At 38.8% G+C, this 22663-nt stretch overlaps 1 protein-coding gene across 1 annotated transcript; it reads left to right on the top strand.

Moving 5' to 3' along the window:
- Positions 1 to 6481: 6481 nt before the first annotated feature.
- LOC148029728 (uncharacterized) lies at positions 6482 to 9742 on the top strand. The gene has a single exon (XM_087687118.1). It carries the CDS (start codon positions 7636 to 7638, stop codon positions 9433 to 9435), a length of 1800 nt encoding a protein of 599 aa, XP_087543244.1. The 5' UTR covers positions 6482 to 7635; the 3' UTR covers positions 9436 to 9742.
- Positions 9743 to 22663: the final 12921 nt, after the last annotated feature.

Here is a 22663-nt window from a genome sequence, read left to right on the forward strand (position 1 = left end):
GAATAGGTTGAAGAAAGAAGCATTCTTTTGGGATGTTATTGCATATATAAGAGTTTCAATTATTAGCTTAAGAAATTACTTACTTCATCCCCCATATTGATATAGACTTAACCATGGAGTTCACTATCTAATGTGATGCAAGTTGAAGAAGTCTTGGTGTAGTCATACTTCAAGACCATGGTGTGATAGCCTTTGAGAGTTGCAAGCTTTATCAAGAAATGTGGGCCATTCTCCATGCTATAAAAAAGTGGTATCAATATCTGTATGACAGTCACTTTAGAATAAAAAATGATCATAGGGTCCTCAAGTATTTCCTCTCCAAAAAAAAAAAAACTCCAAAGCAAAGAAGATGGGTAGCTACTATATAAAATTATCACTTTGATGTATCACATATAAGAGGTAAAGACAATGTGGTTTTACATTCTCTTTCAAGAATGTGGGCATATATAACATTTTCTATCATGGAGTTGTATAGTGATTGGATTGAGGAGTCACAAGAGGCTTATCCTTTAGATGAGGAATAGTATCATACATTTTAGAAATTGTAGAAAGGTTTCCTTGAAGATAATTTCCATATCAAATCAAGAATGGTTCCATATGGCTACATGGTAATGTAATTATACCTCATACTACATCCTTCAAACAAAAGATTATGGAAGAAATACACTCAATATGGTTAGTCATTTATGCTTTCAAGACCTATGATAAGATTTCTAAAAGCTTCTATTGGAAATGACTATTGAGCGATTTGAAGAACTTTATTTCCAAATATCTTCCATGCCATCAAAATAAGGATAGTACTCAAAAGCCCGATGGATTATTTGAGTAGTTGTTGATCTCAAAGGCAAGTAAACACATATCACCATGGATTTTATTACAAGCTTATACTACTATCAAGAAGGGTTGGAATAGCATTTATGTGGTGGTGAACAAACTTACAATAGCAACCCACTTCATACCGACAAAAGATTTAATATACAGACTCACATGTTGCAAGCTAGATTATGAATCATGTCTTCAAGTTGCATGATTTACCTTGATTCATTGTGTATGATAAAGACTTAAGTTTATGAGCAATTTTTGGCAAGGATTATTTAGCTCTATAGGAATTAAGCTTGCACTTTTAACATCTTGCCATTTTCAAAATGATGGCCAATCAAAGAGAGTTAATAAATGGTTAGGGACCTACTTGAGGTACTATTGTTTCATGATATTGAGAATTCATGGGATTTATGGCTTTTCAATATGACCTTTCAAAGATGAGGGGTAGTATTCACATTAGAGGCTCTATTGACTGTATGTTAGCTCTCTATTTGGAGGGATCTTGAATTCATTATAGAGATGAGAAACTTATATGGGCTAAAAGTACATGAAAAGAGATTTCTTTGGAGCTATTAGTCTCTTTGTTTGGTTCATCCAATCAAAAGTCATGACGGTTTTTGTATACTAGGGTAGTCTATAGTGGATTGCACAAGTACCCAATTTTGCTTGGGCCTATACTTGAAGAAAAATCCATCACATTATCACCTTTATGCTTCCCCATTAAATCATAATGCACTTTCAACTCCAAAAAATTTATTTAATTTGGAGGATTTGAAAGGTTATAGCCTCTTCATCATGCCTACATAGAGTGATTTGCTTTCATCTTCACTACTTGGAGTTACTTTATGCGATGTTCTCTTTTGTTTCCTAGGACAAAAACATTGAGATGGAGATAGATTGTAATGAAACTATTAATAAACATTTACATGCATAATTTGGCATATATTTGACAAATACTTTGGTTTTACAATTTCCCAAGTGTAAAAGGATGTAAGATGCTCATTTTCATTTTTTTAAAAACCACAAATCCTACACTTCCGTCTCTAAGCTTTCATGCTTCGTTCTTCTTTCTCTATTTTCTCTCCTCTTCTAGTCCATCTCACTCCTCTTTCTCTCTCCTTTACTCATATTTTCTCTCTCCTTAAGTTCATTTTCTTACATTGTTTGTACCTTTCTAAATATTAGATTAGTAAATGTTTCTCTTCATCTTTTGAAGATGAGAACATTTTCTTTGCCTTACTCCTTAAAAATGTGGCTTGCACGATACATTTCCACTTCTTCAAAATGTTACCATAACTTGAAATGTATCGTGAAGCTGAAAAGTTCTTTGAGGCTCCTTCAAAACATGACTTGCATGGCACTATTGGTTGGCAAAAGGTAATTGAGGGACACTTTGGGATTACTTGAAAGGGGAGATAAGTGGCTTGCTGCTATTTTGCAAGGGACCTAGTCTACAAGGGCCCATTTTATGACATACAAAAGTACCTCATGAAAACTAAATTTAGGGAGCTACCACCCTTCTAATGTATCCATCAAGTTGTCAACCCTATGGTAGGGGGAGGCACGAGGGAAGCAAAGGGGGGGGGGGGGGGGATATTACAATTTTTTCATTTTCCTCTCCTAGTAGATAAAACATCAAAGATGCAATGGCACTAGACTAAAAACTTGAATTTTTTACAAAAGAGACAAAAGCTCTAATGCTTGGATCTAAGACCAGAGATCATGGTCCCTCTTCCAAACACCACTTCATTCCTTACATCCCAAATAGAGACAAGTGATTGTAGACATGACACTAATGATTCCAAAGTTAGCTCTCAATTGAGTAGTCCTACGCCACTTGGTTTTGAACCGTATGGGCACAACACAGGGACAATCCCAGAAGAGGTGCTTCTCACTCTCTTCTACTCTTTACCATAGGGGACACGTTGGGTTCATCGAAAACCTAGATGCAACGTTGGCTCTCAATTAATTTTTTTACCATGATTCTCCACCTCTATTTTGTGGTAGCTTAGCACCCCCATTTGATCTATCTGTCACAAAAGTTAGATCTATTTGTCACAAGAGTAGATCCCACCATATCTTTGCATAGTAATGGGAATCATCCTTAGCCCACGAAAGGAGCCTAATTAGCATTTCAATTTGAGACCACGAAAGGAGCCTAATTAGCATCTCAATTTGAGACCACCCAACCTTGCTGAAACAAAACATTAAGGCCATGAATACCATATTAGAGGTGAGCACATTCTCTACCACAATGGTCTTTCTTGCTAAGGTGAGAGGCAAGCCTTTCCATTTGTTGAACTTGGCTTTTAGTTTTCTTGTGCCCTAACCACTTTGAATCCATAATCTAGAAGCCTCCCCTTGGGGGTCATCCTAGGAGCAGAAAACCAGCTTTGTTTTTCAATTGATTAACCATAGAGGCTAAGAGACTTGCAAATTCAGAGTATACCTCAAGTAGCCCATCCACTAATTTTTTTTCAGCCTCTACAATAGTGGCATTATCATGCGTGAAAATTTGCACCTAAATTAAAAGGCTCTACAATGTAATTTACAATTTTTAGAGCCACTAAATTGCATCCCTTATTAACAGAACCATATTGTTGGAGTGTACCACCTTAGCAAGCATATGCTTGATTCTTAATGCAAGTGCTTTGGCAAACACCTTATATGTGAAGTTTAACATAGTAAGGGGCCTCTAGTTAGCGGCTTCATATAAAGACGGGATTTAGAGATTAGTTTGATGAGGCATTGATTAAAGGGAGCAAGGATAAAGCTTGATGACCTCATGAAGTTCATCAATGACATCAAGCCTTGAAAATGGTTTTTGATAGCATCCCATTACCTTTCTTGAAAAAATGATGTATTGGAGCAGTAGACTGTGGCTAGGAGAAGAATCTCCCCCCACAAATTGATTTGGACAGATATACAACTTCCATCACTTGCATTCCAATGCAATAAGGGGGTTAGAAGAGAGTGGTAACCACCTTTGCCACATCGGACCTGATCATAAAAACCAAGAAGTGTGGGAATTGAAGAATGATGCAAGCTAGGCAAGTTTAACTTCTTGTAATGCTATAGCATGAGGCTTAAACTTCCTAACCACACCACAACATATCTATTTTCTAAAGTCAGAGCACATTCCCCTTATGTTCCATGAGAGGAACTTCAATTTAGGGGAGATCTTGGGTTGCTCAACACATTACATTTGGAGAGTCCTGCAATTCATGATTATTGATTGCGGCATAATAATTCCTATCCACAAGAGGGGTTCTCCCCAGCTATTTGATGGATTGCTTTCTAGACTTCTTACTTGCCACCTTCTTAGATGGGTGCTAGGTTGTCAGTTTTCCTTGTTTTTGTGCTCCTTCATCATTGGGCTTGCCCTACATGTGAAGCTGATTTATTATTACGGCCCCTAATCTATGCAAAACATATAATAGGGCTACAATAAATATTATATATAGGAACAGAACCTACTACTGCAAGCATTGCGAAAAAAGAGATCATACAATATCAAGCAATCAACCTAAAACTCAAAGTTCTATAAAAATATATTCGAGAAAACTCATAACAGCAAAATAGAGATAGAAATTAGAGAATTTATTAGAAACACTGAGATAAAACATGGCACCAACTATCATATATCATGAATAATTAAAAAAATCCCATCATACATCAGATCGTGATCAATCATAATGGGACATGAATGACACCCTTTTAGGTCATGCTTGTAACAACATACATAACCATACCTACACCAAATTACTGCCAATGGTATCAAAAGCAAGAGGATGCTACTTTTGAGAAGAAGTGGGAGAGATATTCCTCTTTGGTTCCTTATGGGCTAGTTTAGCTTTGAAGTACTGAAATGCTCATTACCTCGACAATGGTAACAAGGGTCACGAAATGGCGAAAACTTGACACTAAGGACAAGCTCAATCCAAAATAATATTGTAAGTGAAGAATTTCAGGGGTCTCATTTTGACAGCCCCACAATATACACACATGCCTCTCATTACATATCTGCCTCTAGGCCGTGGCGACTGTGGGTGTGTATAACACTTTCTCAAGGGTGGATGCAATGGTGGTGGCTTCTTCATCCAGCCAGGATGGAAGGCTGACAAAGCTAATCCAAATAGGACATTTTTGTAAGAGCATAGTATCCAAGGAAACTGAGGAGGACCACAGCAGCACGTAGACCAAATTGCCTTTGTATCCAACAAAAGAAGCGAGGATCTAGTCCCTTTCTGTTTTGGATGCAAGAATGGTGAGATAAAAACCTTTCCCCATGAATTTGTACTAGAGCAAAGAGACCTTACCCTAGTACGTACCTTGGAACCACCTAGTGAATTCATCCTCTAGTGCTTGCCAACCCATAATATAGAGAAAAATGCCAAAAGTAGTAAGAGTTGCATAATGTTGTTTGACCTTATCCAATGCAATCGACATAGAGGCTTTATGGACACACTATTCTTCCACTGCTTTGGCTTGACATTCTTGGTTGTGTCTAGCCTGGTTGAGACAAAAATCCTTGTTAACCTCTACCATGTTGACCTCATTAGCCTTCTTGTGCATCCATGTAATATGGTTGTGGAAGCTACTTATTCTCGGGCATCTAGCTTGTGCAGTGTTGCCTCTTGGTTGAACCCACCTACATGCAAGTCAGTCCAACATGTGGCACATTAACTGTCATGATGTTGTTGTTGTTGCCACATCAACAAGGAGTTAATGTTCTGTCATGGAAGTTAAGAAGGAAGACTCTACAACCCTCTCACGCTCCAGCTTGTCCTCCAAAGAATTATTGACATTACTGAACCAAATCTTTTGGGTGCTTCACATGATGTTGAATAAATATATGAAATATGTATGACATAGACTAAGTTAATACATGTAGATTTCAACATAATCTCACACAGAAGTTTATTTTGATGAGGATTACAACTAAATTTAAGTATGTTAGGTAACATTGCAACAATGATGGACCATGGTAGTGTAGATTTCAGAAGGGGGAAAGAAAGGTTTATTTTCCTAATGTGAAAAGTGGCGTAATTAAATTACTGTAAAGAGAGTGTGCAACTTCCTGAACAAGAATAACAACCAATGTCACAAGAAATTATAATACTTTGGTAAGCATGTTTTTTCTACAGGCTCAAGGGAACTGCCCTTGAAGGTTTTAAAAATAGCAATAGCTTATGGTATGCACTTATGGGAGATTGTGGAAAAAAACAAAATAGCATTCCTTATAGCTCAAAATGCCTCTCATTGTTAATGGCCTAAGTACATTACAATACTTGACCTCTTCCTTACCAGTACGACATGGGACTCCCCCCTTGGGGAGCACCTACATCTAGTATATTTTGCTAATAAAACCTGATGTGAGAGATAGGGGCGGGGTGTCCCAAGAGTCAAACAATAAACCATAGATTAATGAAGCGCATGGAATGAAAGGAATTAAACGTGGAATTGAGTGCTGCGCCATGATTCCCCCCATCCTCCTCCTTCGAAATTCATGCCTATCAAAAAATTCACAGAGTCATGATCATAAAATCATAATCATAATCATTCCCCAATAATAAAGAAAATCAAGTGTGATTCCGTTCGCCCAAAAGAGACAAAATCAGGGAATTTTAGAATGGGGGATGGGGGAGAGTACGAGTTTGCTGGGTTTCTGAGCTTTTTTGTTGTGTATCTTCAGGGAATGATCTCTCGGTTTCCGTGATGTAAACTTTAAAGGCCATTGAGTGCTTTTGGATTACGCAGGTTTTTGAATCTTGATCCATTTGTTTTTTTAAGAGATGTGGGCTACACAAGTTTGATGCCTTTGATCCATTTCTGGATTTGGGTTACAGAGATCTGATGACTTTGATCCATTTTTGAGAAATTCCGTAATTAATCATTGGACCTTTTGATCCAATCTTTTGAAATTCTGTGTGTGTGTGTGTGTAGCAGTAGGTTGCCTATATTTTGAACCAAGCGTATGCTTTTGGCTACAATTTTTGTTGGCACTTGATTTGCTGTCTCTGTGTTTTGAGTTTTCCATTTTCATAGCCCAGCTTCATTTTCCATCCTGTACGCTACAGTTGAGAGACTTATTGGGGACTCTGCATGCATGCATATGAGAGAGAGAGAGAGAGAGAGAGAGAGAGAGAGAGAGAGAGAGAATTTGCAATCTAGTTGATTAGCTCGGCACCTCGGTTGAAGAGAATCAAAATATGTTGCCATTCAAAATCAGATGGATCTATCAACAAACAGTTGGTCCATTTCTCGCCGACAAAGTAGGACACAATCAGCAATCTATAGATTGATTCTAGGCTCAGTAGAGTTGATCCTTATGCCTTATGCTGGAGAGAACCCATCTGGTGCCTTCTGCTGCAATCCCCTGAAGCAGATGCTCCATTGTAGGCCCAGAAACAGAACAAGAGGATTGCTTTACTGTTGGATAAACTTGGGTATGTTTCTCATATGAGCACACAACTGTCGCAGGCTTTGGAGTAGGCTTTCATCAGCAGAAGTAAGTTGAATTGCGGGGTTTCCATCTTATTACTCCACAATGTTGTGTGTTTGTAGGAACATCAATATTGGCCTGTATCTGAATAGTGAATAGTCTAGGCATTGACCACACCTTAATCCTAATGATATGCATAGCCAACACCTAAGCTGCCTTTGAAACAAGCTGAGTGCCGAGCTGATTGATATATTGACAGCTACCGCCATGATGACACAAGTTAAGGATTGAGAATACAAATCTCTGTTTTGTATGTGCGATGTCAGGCGTTTAGTTGCTTGCCAAAAGCAGAACCCCTCCAGCCCAATATGAGGATAAGACTCTGGCTCCGCAGACTTAGAGGCATCCGAATTAAAGGTTTTAGGAGAAAACCTCAAACACATCATCCTGTCAATGTGCCCAAGACGGCCGTACAAAATTTGCGACCTTGTTCTGCTTCAAATTCCATTGCAAAAGCAACAACGATGGTTCGACTCTCACCGGCGAGTTTTAGAGGGTCGAATTCCGTCTCTCCAGGAATGCTGTCCCCTTCGCCACTCTCTCCATTACCATCGCCAGCCTTACTCAACACACCCACTGCAGCCTCTGTTCTGTTTGCCAAGGATATCACCAACCAGCAGGGGGCTCCAGCTCCCAACAGCCAAAGAACATCGAAGAGAATCACTCAGGTCGTGGATACTTTGGGCTGTGGTTCATCATTCAGAAAAGCAAGAAAAAACTTGCCAAGCGGGAGTTCTGACAAGATGAAACCCAAGAAGATTGTGCTAGAGAAACCTAATGCAACAGGGACAGAAAAGAACCCACTGGTGCAAACTTCTGGAAGGAGATGGACAGGGGCATGTAAGTGCATGCTCGTGAACATTGAAAATGGATTGACTAGGAGGAGGAGGAGGAGGAGAAAAGTCACAGAGCAAGATTGCATAGAAGGTTTGCCTACTGAAAAGAAGTTGGTCTTTTTGGACAAAAATGGTGAAGCTAATCTAATGATCTCAAAAAGTATCATCAAAGGCTCATTGGATAAATATGGTCCAAGGAACAGTGGAGAGTATCCAAAGGATGTGAAGGATCACAGTACCCCTGACAGAGTGGACTCCAAATCAAGAAGTCCAAGGTATTTATATGAGAATCCTGTGAATTCGAGGGGCTCATCATCGTGGTCCAATGAGCGCTCCACAGTGACCACTGACGACAATGTCTTCACTTCAATGGAAAAGGGCAGGCCAAGTGGGTCATCGGTCTCAAGCTTTGATGTTTCTGACAAGCTTAGTGGTCTAGGATTTTCTGACACAACAGCTGCAGCAAGTGGGCATTCCAGTACTAATGCAGAAGGTGGGCAGACTAGATGGCAGGGTGATGATGGAAATCAAAATGTAGCAAGGAGAAGCCACAGATCCACATTTTCTATTGAAAGCTTGTATAGTCATAGCAATCACAACACTCACAGTGATATGGATGAGGAAGAAGAGGCCTTGTTGCAAGCTGATTACTATGCAAGCTCCGACAATTTGAGTGTTGCTTCATGTAGCCCATATTGGCCTGGCCAAAATGACATCGATTCCTTTCACACTCTGGTTGATGTGGAAGCCAATGCAAAAGCTTGGGGAACTGATTGGGTGGTGTCGTCAGAGAATGGGGTGCAGAAGTGTGCTTCTATGCTGGACATGAAGCAGGGCATAGCTGTTCCAAGGAAGAAGGGCAAGAGGAGAGATGCATCAGCATTAAGAAGGAAGTATCGTGTGCAGCTGTATGCAAGCGGTCAAGAGACGATTGTGCTCCCTTGTGATGTGACAAGAAAGGGGAGCAGGGTGGACATTGGCCATGATCCAACCCTCAAAGAGGGGATACAGCAAAGACCTCCTGTTGTTGGAGATAGCCTAGCAGTAGAAAAGAGGTCACAGGACCCATACATAGACTTCAGAGACTCCATGGTAGATGTGATTCTACAGAATCAGCTTTACAAAGCCAGTGATCTTGAGGATCTATTGCAATGCTTTCTGTCACTCAATGCAATCGAGCACCACGATGTGATTGTCGAAGCATTTACAGAAGTCTGGGAGAAAGTGTTTGGGGGTAGTGTGAAAAGTCCAATGGCTTCTTCAGTGCAGTGACCTTACTAGTGTTTGTACTTCATTCCATGGGAATTTCGGATACCCAGTATCCCTGCATGCTTACATTAGGAATGCTGTTTTGATGTTAGACAGTTTACATCTTACATTGCAGGTATATTTAACCTGCAAAAGACTGGCAGATACTTTATACACTGTTTCATCTGCATCAACCTTATTATTTCAATGAGATATTGATGTGAATGGTTGTGAAGCATAGTTCGTGAGTTCAGCCCAGAAATATGTGTAATTCATGCAATATATACGATGGTGTTATCTTGTCACATTCATGTTCCTGTTTCCCAATTCTGACCTGTTAAGCAAAGAGTTCACCATTTTCATTGATAATTCTCATCCCAACTTCCTGTGGAACCTTTGTATGATGCTAACTTGGTCATATCTCAACACGTTTCCCATGTTCATCGTCTACAGCAGTGTTGTCTTAACCCCTCTCTGGCAGTTGAAGCTAATCTAAGAGGTCCTAAACTTTATGTGAAGGCTAACCCACAATGGAAACACATTGTTACACATCTCAGGTTGCAAGATTATCGGTCACCCCTTAACTCATTGAATATGGCCTTTTTTACGTGGCATTGACTAGTAAGTCACACCTTGGCATTGGTGTCCTTACTCGAACCGCTGACTACAGCTGGTGATGAAGGCCATGGCTTTTTAACTCACACATTTCAGGCTCTTCAATGTTTCAATAAGTCGATGGCAAACCCATGACATTGGAACCTCTAAGCAGCATTGCAAGGCTCAAGCTCAATTAAGTGATCCTGTGATCACAAAGGGCACACTGCAAGCCCAAATTGGCCTTTTCGCACACCAGCAAGGGAGAGCAGCTTGGGGATACACATCTTGTGTGATACTTAGGGTAGTGTCATGCCTACTGATGTTTTTAGTATGGATTGATAAGCTAGGGCTTACATTATGCATTTGCTATGGAAGGGGCACCCAAAAACCCTCAATATGTGTCCCTTACAACATGGGCCCCTTGACCTTGGAAGTTGGGAACTTCACATGTTACTTTTTGAGCTAGAGGATCTTGGCCTCTCTTGCATTGTTCCCTCTCTTTGGATCCATGATCAAGAGAGTGTCTTGAGCCCTAGTGGACGTCAACACCTTGTATGGTGGTAAGGGTCATGTTACATCTAGCTCAGACTAGACTTTGTAGGAGTTTCGCAATTTTAATTGAACATGATGTGGCAAGTCCTTTTGCATTCTTACTTACTAAAAATATAGCTATCTTTACTTTGAAACTCTAGTCAAGACTACCAACATTTACAATGCAAGGAAGGCCAAGTCACTCTAGAGGAAATTATTGTGGTTGATTCCCCCACCCGTATTGTATAGCATCGATTGTAGTTGTAGGTTGTATAGCATGGATTGTGGTTATTTATAGAAAAATACCTCCATCACCTTAGGATATTCAATGGGGTTCATTTGCAAATGTGGTAAGCATGCCACTTCCTTTCCACCACCTTTTGTGTTGTTGATCTTTGGGGAAGTGGTTGAGCTAGAGCGGGCCTTTGATCACATCCTCCTAGAGGACCTTTTGGAGATGAATATGCATAGTATTGGGCATTCATGTGTCACCATAGTATGATACATAGGTTTGCATTCACTTAGTGAAGTATTAACATCTAATGCTCATGAAAAACATTCTTAGTAGTATATACCAAGACCTCTAGGTTATTATTTTGGAGGGAATTTTCGCGCACTTCACTTTTCTAACTTTTAAAAAATCATAACTTTAAAGGTTTTAAACTTTCTACTTCAAATTTTGTGAGTCGTCTTTTGGAATATTGCTATCCATTTTAAACTAAGTTTCTTTGTAAACATGGGACATATCTAGCCTTGTAGCTTTGATCAAGCCATCTAAGAGATGAACACGCAAGTCAATTTGACTTGCAAATGTCCATGAAGTCTTAAGTAAGGTTGTGTGGCTAGGTACCATTCACTTGAACTCCTTTTTTGGAGGAACTCCCATCAACCAATTGAGTACCCTTCATTTTTTATGGTACTACGTTCACTATGCAAGTTAGGGTGCATTTATGATAGCTATTTAATCTTATACTTATAATGGGAACTATTATGGCATTGATCTTGCAATGTTATTGTTGCAACCATAGGACATTGCTACATCGTAAAGCCTCATCCAAAACTTATGTGATTTGTAATATGCAATTTGCATGCATACCATTGCCATGCCAAGATGCCCATCAAGAAAAAAGGTAGATATTGGATGAGATAGTAGGGCAAAAGAGAGGTGACCCTAACTTTCTACTTAGGAATTCGAAGGGGTGCACAACTCTACCTGAGGTGGAAATTTGCATGCTCCTCGATTATCCAAACCATGTAGAGAGCCCTATCTACCATTTTATCCCTCACACAAGTACCCATGTGTGGAGGATTGAAGACAAAGACATTGCTAAAGAAACAATGACAATTTTAGGCTCCTACAGTGATTCACATGTTCTTATAGGTTTAGAAAAAAAATTGAGTATACAAACCAATTATAGGAGACTAATCACAAGTTTATACAAGTAGATTGATAGGTTTCAAATAGTTTTACTAAGCTCGTATAGTATTGAGATAGTACCCCACAATATACCTACATGTCAAACTATATTCTACTAGGCTTTATAGGATCAAAATTGGGTATACAAACCAATTATAGGAGTCCGATCACAAGCTTATACAAGCAATGTGATAGGTTCTTGACAATTTTTGTCAATCAACTTTCAGCTTCTATAATTTTTTTTGTACAAAATTGATTTCGAATCTGAAGTGTTTTTCTGCAGAGGACGCAATTGGCTTTGATTTAAATATTAAATTTTAGTAGTTGGAGCTCCATAGCAAAAGTTATCTTAGTTTTAGTGACAGGAGGTATTACAAGTCTGCATAACAATGATAGGGCATAAATGCAAAAACAAGGTCCAAGAGAGTTAACCCAACAAATAAGAGATTCTATCATGGATAACAATACCTAAGAACCCCCCAAAGGTAGTGCATGTAGAGCTCATATAACTAAATATTACATTGTACAAACATGAAACCCATCATGCTACAAGGCATATTGAATTGGTTGTAGCTCTAGATCAACCATTGAAAGGCATGTAGAGACTAATGACCCAATTTTCACAATGGATGAGATTTTAAATTTGGGAGAAGGAGAATAGGAAAAAGGCACAAGTTGATGTGAATAGAATACCATTTCAACCACTTAATTCAAATTCACATGGCATCATAGGAAAAAGAGAAATTCCTAATAGTTAGTATGAAGTGGGGGAACCATTTGAAAGGAATGAAAACCATTTTGGCAATGCAAATGAGATTGTGACATTTTCCTAAGGAGTGATGAACATAAAATACATTTTGCAACTCTACATTTGGGACACTTTGCATATGCTTAGTGGTGCTATATGAATAAGGAAAACTAGCTTGTAGATACTTGGGAAGAGTTTAACATACTTATGGCACAAGTCCTTGTCTCCCTAGTTAAAAAAGAGAAGCTTGCTTGAAGACGGTATGGCCTAGAGCAATGAGGACTCGCCATAATGGAATACACTAATCAATTCCTTAACCTTACCATGTATGTGGAAAGCAAAGAATGGGTTGGAATCAAATTTTTTTGTTGATGTGGTGGCTTAATTTCCTATAAGCTTATTCAAGGCTATTGAATTAATGAACATATATGTTAGGAAATACCAAAGAGAGCCTACAATTTAGACATTTGTGGTGCAGCCAAGGACTATTATAAAGCATAGTTAGTTTGGGGAAACTTTTGGAGGCAACAATGTGTCCAATAGTAGACCTAAAGTTCCAACTTATCCACCTTTTAATGTAGCAAGGAAACAAGGAAGTTTTAAGATAGCATTTAGCCCCAAAGTAGAGAGTAAGCAAGATGAAAATAGGCCAATAAATGCTCCATCCCAAGGTGTCCGAATAGAAGTTTACTACTATGGATCTTTTTAAGGAGAGCAAAGAAAAGGGCCTTTGTTTCAAATGTGGGGATAAGTATACCCTTGATGATCCCACTAAATGCATGTATAAGAAAGACAAGGTTAATAGCGTGTTTATCATTGAAGAGCCAAGAGCAGAGGATGGAGTTCCATTTGTGATAGACAAGGTTGAAAATGAAGATTATGAAGATGATAGTGGCCAATATCAATTTTATGACCCTCTAGAAGGATTTCCTTTTGATCCAACTAGCCACATACCTTTTAACCTAAGTGGACAAGAGTGTAGCCATTGAATGCCACCACTAGGAAGTGTAGGGGATTGCAATCTTGCTATGAAACCAAACAAGACCAATTTTGAGTTGAAATTGAAAGTTCTCCTCCATTAATCCTTGTCGTAATTTCTTAAATATATGGTTAAATTCTTCATCTAATAAATAGGCCTCTTGGAGCTCTTCAATCCAATCTCTACGGAGCTCGGTCAAAGATGAAACCTTGTGTGCCATATTCTTGAAGAAAGAGAATCAATGGTAAAATTATCATTGCCCCTAGTATGAGTGATATCAAAGTCATAATTTTGTGAGGTAGCCATCCATCTTCATTGCTTAGGAGTGAGTTTAGACCGCAAGATAAAATATTTGAGAGCTCTATATATATATTTGCCCTAAAACAACTGCCATAAAGATAGTCACTACTATTTATTGATTGCATTGATAATAGCTAATATTTCTTGCCCATAGACATTCATTTCCACCACCTTTTCTATCAAGCTTGCAAGTTTCAAATGCAATGATTCCATGCTCCTGAAGTAAAATTGCATCTACACCCCATCCCCTTACATCACATTGGATAGTGAACTCTTTTCAAATAGTGAAAACCAAGATAAGAGTTGAAGTGATGAATTTTTTAAATTTATTATAGCTCCAATAAGCTATAACATCCAAGAACAAAGGTTCTTGCTTTAGCCTAACTATCAAAGGTTTTCTCATAGTCACATAATGCTTGATAAATCTTTGATGGAAAGAAGTTAAATGAAAAAAACCATGAAGAGAAATGGTATTGGTAAGTGTTGGTGATCCTTTGACACACTACACTTTCCTAGGATTAGCCTTGATTCCTTCTTCACTCGTAGTGTATCCTAAATAATCCGCTTCATTCTGCATGAATGGACAATGACTTTCATTAGCAAATAGCGTGCGCTGCCTCAAAATATCACATGGCTTCCTCATATGCATCAAGTGATTCTCTAATGACTTATTGTAGATGAGAATTTCATTGAAGAATACCAATACAAACTTGAAAGAAGGTGTACAATATTTTATTCATGAGACTTTGAAGGTGGCTAGAGCGTTTATTAACCCAAATGGCATAACATGAAAATGATAAAGTCCTCTATTAGTCATGAATGTTGCCTTTACTTCATCACCGTCTCTCGTTTAAATTTGATGGTAGCCTAATCAAAATCTATCTTGGTAAAGTACTTTGCCCCCTTAAACTCATCAAGTAAGTCATCAACTCTAGGTATAGGTTACATGTTCTTGATATTGATCTTATTGATGTCCTTGTAATCACTACACATTCAAAAAGTATCATTATTTTACTTGATCAACAAGATCAAAGATGCATAAAGTGAAGAACTAGGCTCAATGAATCCTATCTCTAGTAAATATTTAATCTACTAGGCTACTTCATCCCATTCATATTTTGAGAGTCTATAAAGTGGCTTATTAATTAGCTTTGAGTGAGCTCCAAATCTATAGGATGATCCATTACTCTCTTAGGAGGTAGGGCTATAGGTACCTTAAAAAAGTCTCTATATTCCTCTAAAATAACTTTCTATCACTAAATTGATTGCTTATTACACATTCTCTATTTAGTAAATTTATATCAATAAACTAATGACTGACTTTTCTTTAAGTTTTGATAATGATCTAGCATGGCCATGAGACCATTTAGAGACCAGTATTCCTAGTGCATCACTTTTAATGGGTGCTTAAAGCACTGTGACGGGGATATCTGGTACCGTCAGTACAAGTTATAAAGGGGGAAAGAAGTGTCTTCCAAGTGTAAGAGTGTACACAAGAACCAAGGAGTTACACATAAATAAAGATGGATTGAGTTCTAAGAAGAGGAAGTGAATTAACATTGTGTATATGTATTTATGTGTCATCCGAGGATGCCCGGAAACATTTAATTGTGTGTAATGAGCATTGCATTCATTTGGGATCATCGTCTCCCTTACAAGTCAAGGTTTTAATGTCTTTCATTAAGAAAGACGAGAGAGGTAATTCTATCACTAAGAAAGACGAGAGAAGTGATCCTCTAGAAGTGAGGCGAGAAGTGTTTTTCCCTTTCTAAGGCCTAAAATGACACAAGCCCAAGGCAATCTAATGAACTCTCTTTATCTATGGCTCAAGGTGGTTGCATGGACCACAAGTTAAGAGTAGAGTTTAAATATCTATTTTTCTTAAAATAGACATGGTGAATCCATTTTTTAAAATATCTCACGATAGAAATACAATCTCTAAAAACGACCTGCGAAGATTATTGGAAACAACAAGATCTACAACTTTCTTGTTGGACATTTTTTCATTCGAACAATGTACAGAGAGATATTCCAAAATTGGTGATGTATAGTAGGTCATGGAACATCCACATCTTGCATGAATATCAACCTTTCCAATCTTGGCACTCAATTCTCTCTCCAAGAAGAGAAGCTCTTGAAACCTATAAAAGAGGAGGCTCTCCTTGGGTGTGTGAGAGGTGAAGGAAGCATCACTTTGCATGCATCCAAGAGGAGAAGAGAAGGTGCAAGTGCTACGAAAGCTCTGTTGAAATCAAGTTTCAAGAGGAGAAGAGAAGATGCAATTGCTGTGGAAGCTCTATTGAAATCAAGCTCCAAGGGAAGATCCCTACACATATTGTGTAGGAGAGAAGGTGCAAGTGTTGCGGAAGCTCTGCTGAAATCAAGCTCCAAGAGGAGAGACCTACACATATTGTGTAGAGGAGAGAAGGAAAGACTCAAGAAGGATCAAAAGGTGCCAACTTCCAAGTAAGAACTGGTTTATGTGTAACGGAGGAGCTTGCTCCTTGTCAATAATATAACTCCACAAGGGGGGGATTGGCCCATCTTCCAGTCCCTAGTGTGTTGTCAATCTCTCTCTCTCTCTCTCTCTCTCTCTCTCTCTCTCTCCCCTCTAGATCTTTATTTTCTCTCATTTGTTCTCTCTTTGCGCCGGCATAATATTCACCATATATCTTATAGCAGATATTATGTCGGACTGGTTTATGTGTAATGGAGGAGCTTGCTCCTTGTCAATAATATAACTCCACAAGGGGGGGATTGGCCCATCTTCCAGTCCCTAGTGTGTTGTCAATCTCTCTCTCTCTCTCTCTCTCTCTCTCTCTCTCTCTCTCTCTCTCTCTCTCTCTCTCTCTCTCTCTCTCTCTCTCTCTCTCTCTCTCTCTCTCTCTCTCTCTCTCTCTCTCTCTCTCTCTCTCTCTCTCTCTCTCTATCTATCTTTATTTTCTCTCATCTGTTCTCTCTTTGTCCATTTGCGGATTGCACAAGACTTAGGACTCTTTCTTATTGTGAGTATATAAGAAATTCGAGCGTGTATCTCAGATCTTATAGCAGTGGTATCAGAGCAAGTCTCTTTGCTTTTCTCAAAGTAAAGACGATCCTTGCAAGAAGAAGGTAAATATGGTGATTGATGAAGTGCCTACAAGTGAGCAGGTACAAGCTCAATTGATAGAGTATCGTAGCTTGTTGGAGATTCTCAAAGTACGTCAATTGATTGAGAACTTAAGGGCAAGGGAAGAAGCTACTTATGAAGGACTGCATCCTCCAAAAGATGGTGATACTAGAGGAAACACCATTGCACCAATTGATGGTGAAGGTGCAAACCATCCAATTGCTGAGAAGCTTCCTAGAAGGAAGAAGGACTTTTGGGTCAAGAAGAGTAAAAAGACCTCACCTCGAGAGAGGCAGATAAGGAGGGAGTCATCTCCCTCAGCAACCAGCTACTCCCCTGATTACTCAAGTTCCTCCTCCTCCTCATCTTCTAGTTCCTACTCTCTTGGTCCTAAGTCTCGTGCAATCCGCAAATGGACAAAGAGGGACCATAAGAGGAGAAAGCTTAAGAAGAGTAAGACTTTCAAGTTTGGGGATAAGGACATAAAGTTTGACTCTTGCTCTAGTAAGAGAGATCTTGCTAAGGGGTTAGCCTTTGTCAGGCAATTTGAAGTTACTTTTTTTTATGGTAAATTCTCAGAAAAGTCCAAGCTCAGGCATGTAGGCATGGACTTGAAAGACACCGCTAGCAATTGGTGGTTGACTCTCATTTTGGAGGGAAGGAAACCTATGAATTGGGAAAAGTTCAAGAAGAAGTTTTATGCTCAGTTCTTACCTCTTGATTTTGAGAATGATATCAAGAAGGAGTGGGATTGGCTAGGCCAGAAATTGCATGCAAAGGTCACTAGTTATGTGGACAAGTTTTGGTCTACTCTACTCAAGGTTACTCCTTTCATGGAGATTAGCGATGAAGAGAAGAAAATGAAGTTTGAAGCTGGCCTACTCCCTCATTTACATAGAACCATGAAGGTGTATCCACATGAGACCTTATCTCTCATGATGGAGTCTGCCATTATAGCTGAAAGTTTGCATACACCTGGTACATCTCGAAAGTTGGAGATAAGTTCTTATAGAGCTAGACAAGAGCAGCTCTATGATCAACCAAGAGATAGGACTAATTGAAGAAGACCTACCTCTACCCATGACCAATATTCAAAACCAGAGGGTAACAAGAAGAAACGCAAGTATCTCTCACCCTCTAAGATACAAAAGTACAAAGAGAAAGGAAGGTGTTTTCTTTGTGGTGAGTTAGGGAATATGAAGCCTGATTATCCTCACAAAAGAAAGGAAGCAAATGTGATTAAAGATCCTCCTTCGCCATCCTCAAATTCTATTCCAAATGTGCAAACTAACACTCATTTAAATGAGAAGAAGAGACAACTCTTAAAGGGTTGGGGGACACTCAACAATCAACGAGTTTTGATACTCTTTGATCCATGGTCCACAAAGATCCTCCTTCGCCATCCTCAAATTCTATTCCAAATGTGCAAACTAACACTCATTCAAATGAGAAGAAGAGACAACTCTTAAAGGGTTGGGGGACACTCAACAATCAACGAGTTTTGATACTCTTTGATCCATGGTCCACAGATACTTTTGTGTCAGCATATACTACTAAAAGGCTACAAATTCCACTAGATCGATTGGGAACACCAATTGGATTAGATTCGGCATTTGAAGGACTTACAACCAATTCTACTCCTATCCAGGGGAAGTTAAATCCTGGAATTGGGATTACCGTGACCAAGAATCTTTTCTACTTGCACCCATTGGTAACTGTGATGTTATCTTAGGTATGTCTTGACATTAAAAGATTAGACCTCTTCCTGATTTTGTTAAGAAGACCCCTGCATTTCAATTCAAGGGTTGGATCATAGTATGCATTGCTGATGTTGGAAATTGGCCTGTGCCAATGGTTCGTCATGTTAGCATTTCTAAAGAAATGAAGAATGCTATTTCTGTGTACATGATTTTTGTGAGAGAGTCAAAAGTAGCTAATGATTCAAGGGCACTTGATGCCTCTAATGAACACACAATACCAACTAATGCTTCTAAGTCTCAGACTTTAAAAGAACCCCTCTCTTTAATTGATCAAGCTAGACATGATTTTGTTAAACAACATGAAGATTGTTTTGGTGATTCACTCCCAGGAGAGTTACCCCCTAAGCGCCCGAAAGATCACACAATTGAAATTATCCCAAGCAGCTAACCAACCGCCTTACCGAGCAAGTGTAAGTCAGCTAGAGGAGATACTAAAACAAGTGACGAACTGTTGGAAAAGGGTTAGTTCAACCTAGCTCTTCTCCATACTGCTCTCTAGTCTTACTTGTTCAAAAGAAAGATGGTTCTTTCCATATGTGCATAGACTACATATCTTTGAAAAAGATCACAATCAAGAATCATTTTCCTATCCCAAGGATAGATGATATCTTGGATAAGTTGCAAGGGGCTAGTATCTTTAGTCGAATTGATCTCAAGAGCGGCTATCACCAAATACAGATAGCACCTGAAGATGTTCATAAGACAACTTTTCATACAACGTTTGGACTATACGAATTCTTAGTCATGCCATTTGGTTTGACTAATGCACCCGCCACATTCAATCGAATGATAGAGAGAATTTCTAGACCTCAATCAAAGTTCACAGGTGTCTTCTTTTATGACATTCTAATATTTTCACGGTCTGAAGAAGAGCATAGAAAACATCTATCTATTGTTTTTCAAGAGCATCGCAAGCATAGACTACAGGTCAATGGTAAGAAGAGTGGATTTTTCCTTTCAAAAATTCATTGCTTGGGCCATATTGTTTCTCACAATCTTGTGAGAATGGATCCTGAGAAGATTCAAGCCATTGTTGAATGGCCTACACCTACCTCTGTACATGAAGTTAGAAGTTTCTTGGGCCTATGTTCATACTACAGGAGGTTCATACGAGGTTTTGCGTATGTTGCATCTCCTCTACATGACCTTACTAAGAAGTGAATGCCTTTTCGATGGGGATCATGGCAACTACAAGTCTTTGAAAGAATTAAGTTTCTTGTGACTCAAGAACCAATTCTCATAGTTTCAGATCTTCAAAAACCTTTTGAAATTCATTGTGATGCTTTTGGGGATTGCTTTGGAGCTATGCTTACCAAGAGCATCATGCAGTAGCATATGCGAGCTGACACCTCAAGGACCATGAGCTACATGCTCCAGTATATGAGAAAGAGCTTATGGCGGTGGTACATGCTTTTCAAGTATGGAAATACTATTTACTTAGTGTAGATTTTGTTATTAAAATAAATCACCAAAGTCTAAGATACTTCCTCATTCACTCAAAAGAAGCTCTCAGAGAAACACATGCGTTGGAAAAATTTCTTATCTATGTTTCACTTCCAAATCCTTCACACATCTGGAACTAAGAATGTGGTAGCAGATGCTCTATCACGATGATGTCGAGTGAATGCAATCACAATTGTTTACCATAACGAGTTCATGGATTTACCCAAAATATATGCAACTGATTCAGACTTCTCAACCATATGGGATCAACTTAACTTAGGTCAACCGATTACACCTTACTTAATTCGAGATGGTTATTTGTATCATCATCAAGCAATTTGTGTAGCATTACCATTGAGACACAAGGTAATGGATAAAGCATATGCATCTCCATATGCTAGACATAGGGGGTATTCTACCCACTATTCAAGCATTGGAAAGATATTTATTTTGTCCCACTCTTAGAGCTGACATTGAAAGATATGTCCGCGAGTGCAAGATATGCCAAAAAGTAAAGTGTGACATGCATAAACCACCTGGTCTACTAAAGCCATTACCTATTCCCAATGAGCCTTGGGAAAGTATAGCCATGGACTTTATCATGGAGCTTCCTCGCACACAAGCAGGCAATGGTGCAATCTGGACTATCATTGATAGGTTCAATAAGCAAGCTCACTTTATACCTGTGCAAAAGACAATCAAAGCCGATCATATGGCTAAGCTATTGATTGCTCATATTTTCAAGCATCATGGCATGCCTAAGTCCATTATAAGTGATTGAGATCCCTGCATGACCAACCCTTTTTGGCAAGCTCTCTTTAAGAACCTCGAGACTCAGTTAAAGTTTTCATCCTCTTATCATCCTCAAATGGATGGGCAGAGTGAAAGTCCTAATTCTACTATTCTAGACCTTTTGAAATCCAATGTCTCTCAAGTTTTCATCCTCTTATCATCCTCAAACGGATGGGCAGAGTGAAAGTGCTAATTCTACTATTCTGGACCTTTTGAAATACTATGTCTCTCATAATCAAAGAGAATAGGAAAAGTATTTGCCTTTAGTAGAGTTTGCATACAATAATACGGTGCACTCTAGTACTGGTAAGGCACCCTTTGAGATCATCTATGGTAAGCCTCATTTACCACCCATTTTTCTTACGAAGGATAAGATCTTTGTAATAGATGAGTTTGTTAGAGACATTGATACAGCTTTCACTCAAGTAAAAGCTGCTATCCAAAGGACACAAGAGAAGCATAAACGCGAAGCTAATAAGAATCATCATAAGTTAGATCTCAAGTTGGGACAATATGTTCTTAAGCTTGAAAAGACTCACTTGAAGAAGCAGAAAGGTCAAAAGGGTAAAGTGGTAAGCTTTCTAATTGCTATTATGGCCCTTTCAAGATCACAGATAAGATAAATGATGTGACTTTTTGTTTGGATCTACCAAGTCATTGGAACATTCATAATGCTTTCCATATAAGATTGCTACGTCCCTATATTGGAGAACCTCCAATGGAACCCATCAAGGAAGATTTACCTGACATAGAAGAAACAGAAGAGTTCCTTGTGCTTAAAAGAATTTTACACTATCGGGACAATACTCTTAGGTCAAGTAAGGTATTACGAAAGTATTTGATTAAGTTTAAGAATTATCCCCCATTGGATGCTCAATTTATGACTGAGAGAGAACTACAAGACTTTCTAGATCTTCTTAAGGACTATGCATCCCCTCTATAGTTGAGATCAATTGTTTAGAAGCTAGAGGGATGTCACTAAATTGGTTACTTATCACGCATTCTCTATTTAGTAAATTTATATCAATAAACTAATGACTCACTTTCTTTAAGTGTTGATAATGATCTAGCATGGCCATGAGACCATTTAGAGACTAGTATTCATAGTGCATCACTTAATGGGGTGGTCAAAGCACTGTGGTGGGGATATTTCTCTCACTAAGAAAGACGAGAGACCTGATCCTCTAGAAGTGAGGAGAGAAGTGATTTTCCCTTTCTAAGGTCTAAAATGACACAAGATTTTGTGTGGAAGTCAATCTTAAGGTTGAGGCCCAAGGCAATCTAATGAACTCTCCTTATATATGGCTCAAGGTGGTTGCATGGACCACAAGTTAAGAGTACAATTTAAAAAGCTATTTTTCTTAAAATAGACATGGTGAATCCATTTTTTAAAATATCTCACGATAGAAAGACGATCTCTAAAAATGACCCACGTGAGTTATTGGAAACAACGAGATCTACAACTTTTGCGTTAGACGTTTTTTCATTCGAACAATGTACAGAGAGATATTCCAAAATTGGTGTTGTAGAGTAGGTCATGGAACAACCATGTCTTGCATGAAGATCAACCTTTCCA

The sequence above is a fragment of the Lygodium microphyllum genome, chromosome 10 (assembly GCF_053477565.2).
Source record: "Lygodium microphyllum isolate KBCC chromosome 10, Lygodium_microphyllum_v1.1.10, whole genome shotgun sequence".
Taxonomy (NCBI): domain Eukaryota; kingdom Viridiplantae; phylum Streptophyta; class Polypodiopsida; order Schizaeales; family Lygodiaceae; genus Lygodium; species Lygodium microphyllum.